At 34.2% G+C, this 13,245-nt stretch overlaps 1 protein-coding gene across 2 annotated transcripts in view; it reads left to right on the top strand.

Moving 5' to 3' along the window:
* Positions 1 to 8,633, top strand: part of LOC116353424 (adhesion G protein-coupled receptor B2-like) — a 231,560-nt gene extending 222,927 nt beyond the window's left edge. For both annotated transcript variants that reach the window (XM_031788983.1, XM_031788982.1), the window contains one exon: positions 8,350 to 8,633. In XM_031788983.1, coding sequence (XP_031644843.1) covers positions 8,350 to 8,535 — 186 coding nt within the window. In that variant the 3' untranslated portion in view covers positions 8,536 to 8,633. The remainder of the gene's footprint in view (positions 1 to 8,349) is intronic.
* The last annotated feature ends 4,612 nt before the right edge of the window (positions 8,634 to 13,245 follow it).

Below are 13,245 nucleotides of genomic sequence, written 5' to 3'. Positions count from 1 at the left end.
GAGAGAGAGAGAGAGAGAGAGAGAGAGAGAGAGAGAGAGATAGAGAGATGGAGAGGGAGATAGAGAGAGAGAGAGAGAGAGAGAGATTAGAGAGATGGAGTAGAGGGAAGGTGTTAGTCCTAGACTGATGGAAGCAGAGAGAGAGGGGCGATGGAGAGAGAAACAGGAGAGCGTAGGCTAGGCACACACCAGCAGCACAATCGCGTTAGCATAAACTGCCAGGGATAAAGTTAGGCTTGACTGCAGCATACCCAGATTTCTGCATTACAAAATGTTCCTTCGTTTAGCATGCAAATTGCCTCCCAGATTAAGCTTTTTGTATTCATTTTGCCAACAGTCAGCCCGAGACGACGCAGGGAGAATTATAATCAGGCTGATATTGCCTCCTGGTGGTCAGTGCTGTCACAACAGGCATGTTCACAACAGGCTGTGTGAGGACCACTGAAGAAAAACACAGTGTTTGTGTCTGTGTGTGTGTTTTCTCAGATCAATGAGTAGATCTGGTTAGTATTTGATAAAGAGAGTGGTAGATGGGAAAGACAGAATGGAGAGACCGACGGAGGGTGAGCAAAAAAGAAATGGAAAGACAGGATGCGGAGAGAAAGGAAGGGAAGAGAGATGGGGACAGCGGGAGAGTGTTAAGGTGGGGCACGAACAGCATGACTCTGCTTATATTGGCCAATGTTCTTCAATCTCCGCCATCCGACACACATTGATATACACACACACTGATACACACACACACTGATACACACACACTGGTACACACACACACACACACACATGCTGATACACACACACACACACACAAAGCAAGGGGCTGGGCCCACGGGTGTGTTACAGGGCCATTGATTTAATCCAAATGAACTGGGATACGCATCCAGACACACACAATTCACTGTCATCAGAGGGGGTAGGAGGAAGAGGACCAGGAGTTTCCAGCCATTGAATCCATTTAGATCGATTTGGGGGAGGTGCTTTTCAAAATGTCCACCTCAGGTGGGTCGTTGGCAATAGCAATAACAACATACCTACATCAGAGATTTTATAGAAGCAAGAGACTCTCCCTTGTGATACTGTGTTGAATACTGTGGTGGTGGGATCCAGAATGAACCGTACATCACTGGTAACGGTACCCCCCTGTACATAGCCTGGTTATTGTTTTTTCATTTTGTTACTTTTTTCTTACTTTAGTTTATTTTATTATATATATTTGTTTGTTTTGCTAATATTTTTACTTACTTATACATTTATATTTTTACTTACTTATACATTTATATTTACTTACTTATACATTTATATTTTACTTACTTATACATTTATATTTTACTTACTTATACATTTATATTTTACTTACTTATACATTTATATTTTTACTTACTTATACATTTATATTTTACTTACTTATACATTTAATTTTTACTTACTTATACATTTATATTTACTTACTTATACATTTATATTTTACTACTTATACATTTATATTTTTACTTACTTATACATTTATATTTTTACTTACTTATACATTTATATTTTGACTTACTTATACATTTATATTTTGACTACTTATACATTTATATTTTACTTACTTATACATTATATTTGACTTACTTATACATTATATTTTGACTTACTTATACATTTATATTTTTACTTACTTATACATTATATTTTTACTTACTTATACATTTATATTTTTACTTACTTATACATTTATATTTGACTTACTTATACATTTATATTTTTACTTACTTATACATTTATATTTTCACTTACTATACATTATATTTTTACTTACTTATACATTATATTTGACTTACTTATACATTTATATTTGACTTACTTATACATTTATATTTTGACTTACTTATACATTTATATTTTTACTTACTTATACATTTATATTTGACTTACTTATACATTTATATTTTACTTACTTATACATTTATATTTTACTTACTTATACATTTATATTTTTACTTACTTATACATTTATATTTTTACTTACTTATACATTTATATTTTTACTTACTTATACATTTATATTTTTACTTACTTATACATTTATATTTTTACTTACTTATACATTTATATTTTTACTTACTTATACATTTATATTTTGACTTACTTATACATTTATATTTTGACTTACTTATACATTTATATTTTTACTTACTTATACATTTATATTTTTACTTACTTATACATTTATATTTTTACTTACTTATACATTTATATTTTACTTACTTATACATATATTTTTACTTACTTATACATTATATTTTTACTTACTTATACATTTATATTTTTACTTACTTATACATTTATATTTTTACTTACTTATACATTTATATTTTTACTTACTTATACATTTATATTTTTACTTACTTATACATTTATATTTTTACTTACTTATACATTTATATTTTTACTTACTTATACATTTATATTTTTACTTACTTATACATTATATTTACTTACTTACTTATACATTTATATTTTTACTTACTTATACATTACTTACTTACTAACATTTATATTTTTACTTACTTATACATTTATAAGTTTTGACTTACTTATACATTTATATTTGACTTACTTATACATTTATATTTTGACTGTACTTATACATTTATATTTTGACTTACTTATACATTTATATTTTGACTTACTTATACATTATTATTTTTTACTTACTTATACCATTTATATTGTTTACTTACTTATACATTTATATTTTACTTACTTACTTATACATTTATATTTTTACTTAGCTTATAACATTATATTTTTACTTACTTATACATGTTATATTTTATTACCTTACTTATACGTTTATATTTTTACTTACTTATCCATTATATTTTACTTACTTAAGCATTCTATTTTTACTTACTTATACCTTTATATTTTTACTTACTTATACATTTATATTCTTACTACTTATACATTTATATTTTTACTTACTTATACATTTAATTTCTTACTTTACTTATACATTTATATTTTACTTACTTATACATTATATTTTTTACTTACTTATACATTTATATTTTTACTTACTTATACATTTATATTTTTACTTACTTATACATTTATATTTTTACTTACTTACTTATACATTTATATTTTTACTTACTTATACATTTATATTTTTACTTACTTATACATTTATATTTTTACTTACTTATACATTTATATTTTTACTTACTTATACATTTTATATTTTTACTTACTTATACATTTATATTTTTACTTACTTATACATTTATATTTTTTACTTACTTATACATTTATATTCTTACTTACTTATACATTTATATTTTTACTTACTTATACATTTATATTTTTGACTTACTTATACATTTATATTCTTACTTACTTATACATTTATATTTTTACTTACTTATACATTTATATTTTACTTACTTATACATTATATTTTTACTTACTTATACATTTATATTTTACTTACTTATACATTTATATTTTTACTTACTTATACATTTATATTTTTACTTACTTATACATTTATATTTTTACTTACTTATACATTTATATTTTACTTACTTATACATTTATATTTTTACTTACTTATACATTTATATTTTTACTTACTTATACATTTATTTTTACTTACTTATACATTTATATTTTACTTAACTTATACATTTATATTTTTACCTTACTTATACATTTATATTTTTACTTACTTATACATTTATATTTTGACTTACTTATACATTTATATTTTACTTACTTATACATTTATATTTTTACTTACTTATACATTTATATTTTTACTTACTTATACATTTATATTTTTACTTACTTATACATTTATATTTTACTTACTTATACATTATATTTTTACTTACTTATACATTTATATTTTTACTTACTTATACATTTATATTTTTACTTACTTATACATTTATATTTTACTTACTTATACATTTATATTTTTACTTACTTATACATTATATTTTACTTACTTATACATTTATATTTTACTTACTTATACATTTATATTTTTACTTACTTATACATTTATATTTTTACTTACTTATACATTTATATTTTTACTTACTTATACATTTATATTTTTACTTACTTATACATTTATATTTTTACTTACTTATACATTTATATTTTTACTTACTTATACATTTATATTTTGACTTACTTATACATTTATATTTTGACTTACTTATACATTTATATTTTGAGCTTACTTATACATTTATATTTTTACTTACTTATACATTTATATTTTTACTTACTTATACATTTATATTTTTACTTACTTATACATTTATATTTTTACTTATACATTATTTACTTACTTATCATTTATATTTTTACTTACTTATACATTTATATTTTTACTTACTTATACATTTATATTTTTACTTACTTATACATTTATATTTTTACTTACTTATACATTTATATTTTTACTTACTTATACATTTATATTTTTACTTACTTATACATTTTTTTAAAATCTGCATTGTTGGTTAAAGGCTTGTAAGTAAACTTTCACGGTAAGTATTCAGCACATGTGAAAAAAATATTTGATTTGATTTGACATTATAGTCATTTTAAAGACATCCAACCAACTCTTACCACAAAGAAATCACCTACAGTGGGTTATCTTCCTTCCCTCTAATATCTTTTCTACGGAAGAAGGGGGTGATGAAGGAAAACTTCAAAAATGACTAATTTGCAGAAAGGAGTTGGAGCACTGAACACAAAAAGCATAGATTGATTTATTTTAGCTCACTCTAATGCATTATACAGGATGAGAACAGGTGACTGACGTTTCCACATCAAGCTGACTTCTTCCTTTTGATTGACCTAACAATGATTTTCTTCATGGTTGTTGAGCACCCCTCCTTCCTTTTGTCTGCTGATGGCCCACCGGAACTACAGAGTTCTGTGTGATGAAGCAATAAAAGTCATGGAATTGGACATTCCAAATGGTTCACCCCAGAATTCTCTGACTCTGATCCAACATCATAGTATGATGGGGTATTGTGATGTCATTATGGGGTATTGTGATGTCATTATGGGGTATTGTGATGTCATTATGGGGTATTGTGATGTCATTATTGGGTATTGGGTGTAGATGGGTGAAAAAACGAAATCTATTTAATTAATTTTGAATTTAGGCTGTAACACAACAAAATGTGGAATAGGTCAAGGGGTATGAATACTTTCTGAAGGCTCTGTAGCTACTGGCTTGCTGAGTGGGAAGGGTTTTGATCCAGCCCTGCAGCAACACACCTGATGCAGCTAATTAGGGGACTTTGATTAGTTGAATATTCCAATTAGGTTACCGTAGGGCTTGAACAAAAGCCTGCACACCTAGTCATTTTCCAGGAGAGTTGGAGAGAACCCTGGTCCAGGTCCATCCATTTAGCCACTGTTGCACTCATAGAAATGGAAGCTAGCTAGAAAGCTAGAAAGCTAGATAGCTAGATAGCTAGAAAGCTAGCTAGATAGATAGATAGATAGATAGGTAGGTAGGTAGGTAGGTAGGTAGGTAATATTTATATGGTTTCACCCACCATGGAACACGACCATGAAATATGTAGCTCTGTTCATTGCAATTCTATAATTTAATAAAAGTGATTGTGTGTATTTCTGGGCCAAAGATTGTCCACACATATCACTATGCCTAATTTTTTATTTTTTTTATTTCACCTTTATTTAACCAGGTAGGCTAGTTGAGAACAAGTTCTCATTTGCAACTGCGACCTGGCCAAGATAAAGTATAGCAGTGTGAACAGACAACACAGAGTTACACATGGAGTAAACAATTAACAAGTCAATAACACAGTAGACATTTTTATTTTTTATTAAAAAAGGGGAGTCTATATACATTGTGTGCAAAAGGCATGAGGAGGTAGGCAAATAATTACAATTTTGCAGATTACCACTGGAGTGATAAATGATCAGATGGACATGTACAGGTAGAGATATTGGTGTGCAAAAGAGCAGAAAAGTAAATAAATAAAATCAGTATGGGGATGAGGTAGGTGAAATTGGGTGGGCTATTTACCAATAGACTATGTACAGCTGCAGCGATCGGTTAGCTGCTCAGATAGCAGATGTTTGAAGTTGGTGAGGGCGATAAAAGTCTCCAACTTCAGCGATTTTTGCAATTTGTTCCAGTCACAGGCAGCAGAGTACTGGAACGAAAAGGCGGCCAAATGAGGTGTTGGCTTTAGGGATAATCAGTGAGATACACCTGCTGGAGCGCGTGCTACGGATGGGTGTTGCCATCGTGACCAGTGAACTGAGATAAGGCGGAGCTTTACCTAGCATGGACTTGTAGATGACCTGGAGCCAGTGGGTCTGGCGACGAATATGTAGCGAGGGCCAGCCGACTAGAGCATACAAGTCACAGTGGTGGGTGGTATAAGGTGCTTTAGTGACAAAACGGATGGCACTGTGATAAACTGCATCCAGTTTTCTGAGTAGAGTGTTGGAAGCAATTTTGTAGATGACATCGCCGAAGTCGAGGATTGGTAGGATAGTCAGTTTTACTAGGGTAAGTTTGGCGGCGTGAGTGAAGGAGGCTTTGTTGCGGAATAGAAAGCCGACTCTTGATTTGATTTTCGATTGGAGATGTTTGATATGAGTCTGGAAGGAGAGTTTACAGTCTAGCCAGACACCTAGGTACTTATAGATGTCCACATATTCAAGGTCGGAACCAGGCAGCGAATGGTTGAAAAGCATGCATTTGGTTTTACTAGTGTTTAAGAGCAGTTGGAGGCCACGGAAGGAGTGTTGTATGGCATTGAAGCTCGTTTGGAGGTTAGATAGCACAGTGTCCAAGGACGGGCCGGAAGTATATAGAATGGTGTCGTCTGCGTAGAGGTGGATCAGGGAATCGCCCGCAGCAAGAGCAACATCATTGATATATACAGAGAAAAGAGTCGGCCCGAGAATTGAACCCTGTGGCACCCCCATAGAGACTGCCAGAGGACCGGACAGCATGCCCTCCGATTTGACACACTGAACTCTGTCTGCAAAGTAATTGGTGAACCAGGCAAGGCAGTCATCCGAAAAATGACAGATGCTACCTACCCTTGCATCTGTAAATATCTGATACTTAATGTTCCCTCCGCTTCAGTTTAAGTTGATCCCATAACATTTTCCATACATGAAAGGACCACCGGCAGTGATCACAGTGAGAACCAGGGCAGATCAGTCCATTAACGTCAACACTGATTGGGAAATATTGGAGAGGATAGCAGGGGAGAAAGCAGGTAGCTTTGACTTAAAGAGAAAAGTAAGGTAATACGTTGTTTTATGAAATGGAGATTGTAATGCTAACAATGAGCTCATGCTAGCAGAGTTTCTGTGTTCAGTTTGTGATGTTAGCATTCATGTGGTGTGTTCAGTTTGTGATGTTAGCATTCATGTGGTGTGTTCAGTTTGTGATGTTAGCATTCATGTGGTGTGTTCAGTTTGTGATGTTAGCATTCATGTGGTGTGTTCAGTTTGTGATGTTAGTATTCATGTGGTGTGTTCAGTTTGTGATGTTAGCATTCATGTGGTGTGTTCAGTTTGTGATGTTAGCATTCATGTGGTGTGTTCAGTTTGTGATGTTAGCATTCATGTGGTGTGTTCAGTTTGTGATGTTAGCATTCATGTGGTGTGTTCAGTTTGTGATGTTAGCATTCATGTGGTGTGTTCAGTTTGTGATGTTAGCATTCATGTGGTGTGTTCAGGTGCTTTTTCTTAAGTAATGTTTATTATCTAGTTTGATCCATTGACATGAACTGGTTTATACCAGTCTGTAACTAGCCTTGCAAAGTTGCCATACCTAGACACACAGATGAGGTGTGTTGCTTTGATACACCATTAATGTGCCTCTGTGTCAAGAGTCAACACACACACACATAATGATGCACTGTATGGAGGGTTGAAGGGTAGGTTTTGGATTTGGCCTTAGTTATTAGCAATCAGCTTGTTCAGAAGAATCCCCATGAATTGATAAACAGCCAGTCCCCTGGGTGGGTTTATCCTGAGGCACAAACTGTAGGATCAGCTTCACCATTAGGGGTTAACATGCAAAAACTGACCTTAGATCAGTGGCTAAGGGCAACTCTATTTCTCTCCAGGAAGCCACAGATATAACATCAGTTAACCCAAATCCTAACTTTAACCATAAAGGATACATATATCAAAACTGACCTTAGATCAGAAATGTCACCCTGCTCAATTAATAAATAAGCATTAATTTTATTTGTAGAGCAATTTTCCTTATACACAGAAATCAAAAAGATCTGATGCTCCATGTCTCCTGTGTGTTTGACCTCCGACCCTGTGCAGGACAAGTCGACCCCGACCCAAGACGACCAGCACTCCTGGGACAGCTTCAAGACCATGACCCCTGAGCTATCCATCGTGCCGGGGGAGCACAAGGACAGGATGGAGCTGCACAACAAGAACACCTGGGACTCCTCGTCTGCCAACACACCTGACACGTCTGAGGGGGACTTCCAGACTGAAGTGTGATGAGACAGAGAAACACACAGACACACACACACATACAGAAACACACACACACACGAAGAAACACACACACACAAGAAAAAACACACACACACATACAGAAACACACACAAACACACGAAGAAACACACACACACATGCAGAAACACACACAGATACAGAAACACACACATACACACACATGCAGAAAGACACACACACAGAAACACACACACACACACACACACACACACAGAAACACACATACAGAAACACACACACACATACAGAAACACACACACACACACACACACACACATACAGAAATACACATACAGAAATACACATGCAGAAACACACACACACAGAAACACATACACACATACAGAAACACACACACAGAAACACATACACACATACAGAAACACACATGCAGAAACACACACACACAGAAACACATACACACATACAGAAACACACATGCAGAAACACACACATGCAGAAACACACACACGCAGAAACACACACACACACACACACACACACACACACATACAGAAACACACATACAGAAATACACACACACATACAGAAACACATACACATAGAAATATAGTAGTAATATATTCACACACATAGAAATGCAAAAGCAGGTACATTCAGAATCAGAGACACACACACAACCACAAACAAACTGGTTCAAGTGCAGATGTATGTATGTACCAACATGTACATACAGACAGACACACAGCACTCCTCCACACCACTCTTCACACCCTAAGATGTGCGTTCTACAGGATTACATCATTTGTTTACTACTACAGTGGACAAGGACAAAGGAAAGAGAACTGCTATATTTTCACACAGACACTTTAAATGAGAGAACAGGGGCGTGAAAACAGACTGGGACTGAGACATTTTTAAATGAACAAAAAAACAACAAAAAATTATTGATTTTATTCGCGGTGAAAAAAGGATCCTCTTTCACCTGTTTGATGATTTGAAAAAAAAAAAAGAATATTTCTGCACCGTTCTGTTCTTTTTATAGAGAAGAAATCTCACTGATGTTTGGCACACTGTTAAACCCCTTAGGCTCCCTCCCTTCATTTCTCCCCTCCTTTCCCATCTAATGGATGACGCAAGCGCTCAGATTTTTTCCCCCTTTGTTTTCGGAGGGGTCGGGGAGGGGGCGGTAGGGAGGTGTAGAACGGATCATTGACATGTGCAATCCTCTGCTGTTGCTGCCGTCCAAGTGTCTCACACTCTTCTCTCATCATCCTTTTTCAACGTCGTGTTTATTTTCCTTTTTGTATTTTTTATGATTTTATGATGTCCTTCGTCTTAGTTTTTTGTGTGTTTTGTTTGAACAAAAACATGAGGGACACAAAAAGAAAATGTCAAACAGAGTTTCAATTGTTGTCTCATTGTCTGTTCCATGAAAGTCTCATTTTATTTACATTTTCGGTTCATGCTTGTGCTGCCTTTTTCCTGTGAGAATTTTACAGAATGATTTATAACACATCTGTGACACGTGAGCTTGCTTTCTGAGGTAACATGCATGGCATGTTCTCAATGGTACACCTGTGGGAATTGAAAAAAAAGAGTATCATCTAGATTCACACACATTTCTGTCTTTCTTTTATCCAGTTTGGTAAAAACAAAAAAAGGCTTTTGACCCTCAAACTCTCACCATATTTTATATACATGGATTACCACCTGGAGTCATTCTGATCCCAACAACAAACTATTGGTAACAGAAACTATTGGTAACAGAAACTATTGGTAACAGAAACTATTGGTAACAGAAACTATTGGTAACAGAAACTATTGGTAACAGAAACTATTGGTAACAGAAACTATTGGTAACAGAAACTATTGGTAACAGAAACTATTGGTAACAGAAACTATTGGTAACAGAAACTATTGGTAACAGAAACTATTGGTAAAAGAAACAAATAATCAAGATCAACTCTATTCTTATAAAAACATAATTAGACATGTAAATAACGTTATCAAAAAAACTGCCTGCTATTTTAGCAAAATGACAGATTACGTACTCTGTAAAACGAAAAGTGTTTCCCTTATATAATGTGAAGCTTTTTTCCAAAGTACAATCCAATTTAGTTCTAAAAAGCAGATTTGCCATAATTTGATAGTAGTATCATGTCATTTCAACATTTGTTTTATAAATATACATGTTGTCATATTTCTGTGGTAAAAATTACGGCCATTTAAAAAGGCAGTAAACCAACATGTTAAATATACTTCATTTTATTGATCAAAAGTGTTTTATCCATTGATCCTGAGAGACATCGACCTACAATAGGGCTGAGTTCTTTATTTAGCCAACATTACAATCGCTGTTAGTGAAACAATGGGTTTTGTAGGGACTATGGCAGGATGCTTCAAAATGCCCAAATCCTCAAAATTACTTCAAACCAAATGCTGTAGAGACCAAAACACCCTAACAACTTGCACATATAGATTGGAGGGTATTATAGGAATTATGGGTTTTGTATAACATTTTCCTTAGAATCCTTTTTTTTCTTCAGGATACACACCAATACAGAACTGTATCTTGTTTCAGAGGGTATTTGGTTTCTGTATTACAATTCTACCAAGTATTTATACCGATGACAGACTTTTATTAGCTGATATTTGACCTCAACTAAGCATATATCTAAGGTCATTTCAATTTTGTACACAGTCACACACATAGTTATAATCAGTTATAACCAGTTATAACCATAGGCGAGTACACAAGGTGCTCCATCTCTGCAGGTGATCTGTCTATCATGTCAAGATCACTGATACAGGTGCCCTCCACCCTCTAGTGGTATGGATAACTTGTTATCATGTCTCCAGAGAAACCTGGTTTAAAATAAATACGTTTTGGAGAATACACACCAATACCGACTCAGATCGTATCTGAGTTCCGTATTGCAGTTTTATCAAGTTTTTATACCATTGGTAGACTTTGTATATCATTGGCAGATTTTTATATGAACAAAAATATGGTAATGTTGGTTTTGTAGTCATACGATAAGTGGTATAGAAAAGTACAATCTTAGGCGACTATATGGGTAGCTATTTCTCTGTAGATGATCTGTCTAGCTGGTCAAAATGACTGATACAGGTGCCCCTCCACTTCTGGAGGTATGGATAACATGTTATTATGTCTCCAGAGAAACCTGGATTCAAATCAAAGTATTTTATATAAAATGACCATAGGCGGAATTAGCTGGGGTCAAGTGACCCCAAAGGACTTGCATTTTTTGACAGTCCATATTGATACAGAAACATTAAACAATGATTTAGATTTATTAAGAACAAGTTGACAGACAGAGTCATGAAAATATTGAAGAATTGATTCAAACCATGTTTGGGTTTCATTGATCAAAATGACCCCAGTCGGTAGTTTGAGGGTTAAGGTCTTGAAACATCTGAATCAATTACACACTTAACCAATCAAAGCAGTCTATCTGTCAGGAGGGTGTAGCCTACCTGAAAGTGTTGCTGTAGCATTTCCCCTCTCTCAAGTTGGATCCCAGGTCTTGTTCTAAGTGTATCTCCATTCTTCTTACTCCCACTGCTTTAGAGCGCCGTATTGATCGCTGTGCCCATGCATCCGCTCTCAGCCCCTCAAAAAAACAGGGAAATATAAAAAAAGAAGTTATAGTTTCAGATGTAATGACCAGAAGTGTGTTTGCTACTCAGCTTGTTGGTACTTGTCTCTGTTGTGAAAGAAAGAGAGGAAGGAAAACTCAGAACAGATAGATAGTAAGACAACGCAGCCAAAATGTTCCACTTTGGTCAGAAACGCTGACAGGGTTTTGTTGAAAATGCAGAAACGTCTAATATCTAATATATATCCAAAAACATTTTCATTGCATCTCTCTTCTCGCTCTCTCTCTCTCTATTGCTCTGTCTGTCTATCTCTCTTCTCGCTCTCTCTCTCTCTCTCTCTATTGCTCTGTCTGTCTATCTCTCTCTCTCTATTGCTCTGTCTGTCTATCTCTCTTCTCACTCTCTCTCTCTCTATTGCTCTGTCTGTCTATCTCTCTCTCTCTCTCTATTGCTCTGTCTGTCTATCTCTCTTCTCGTTCTCTCTCTCTCTATTGCTCTGTCTGTCTATCTCTCTTCTCGCTCTCTCTCTCTCTATTGCTCTGTCTGTCTATCTCTCTTCTCGCTCTCTCTCTCTCTCTCTATTGCTCTGTCTGTCTATCTCTCTTCTCGCTCTCTCTCTCTCTATTGCTCTGTCTGTCTATCTCTCTCTCTCTCTCTATTGCTCTGTCTGTCTATCTCTCTTCTCGCTCTCTCTCTCTCTATTGCTCTGTCTGTCTATCTCTCTTCTCGCTCTCTCTCTCTCTATTGCTCTGTCTGTCTATCTCTCTTCTCACTCTCTCTCTCTATTGCTCTGTCTGTCTATCTCTCTCTCTATTGCTCTGTCTGTCTATCTCTCTCTCTCTCTATTGCTCTGTCTGTCTATCTCTCTCTCTCTATTGCTCTGTCTGTCTCTCTCTCTCTCTCTATTGCTCTGTCTGTCTATCTCTCTCTCTCTCTATTGCTCTGTCTGTCTATCTCTCTTCTCTCTCTCTCTCTATTGCTCTGTCTGTCTATCTCTCTCTCTCTCTATTGCTCTGTCTGTCTATCTCTCTCTCTCTCTATTGCTCTGTCTGTCTATCTCTCTTCTCTCTCTCTCTCTATTGCTCTGTCTGTCTATCTCTCTCTCTC

This window comes from Oncorhynchus kisutch, linkage group LG14 (genome assembly GCF_002021735.2).
Source record: "Oncorhynchus kisutch isolate 150728-3 linkage group LG14, Okis_V2, whole genome shotgun sequence".
In the NCBI taxonomy this organism is placed as follows: domain Eukaryota; kingdom Metazoa; phylum Chordata; class Actinopteri; order Salmoniformes; family Salmonidae; genus Oncorhynchus; species Oncorhynchus kisutch.
This window is presented reverse-complemented; position numbering and strand designations above follow the sequence as displayed.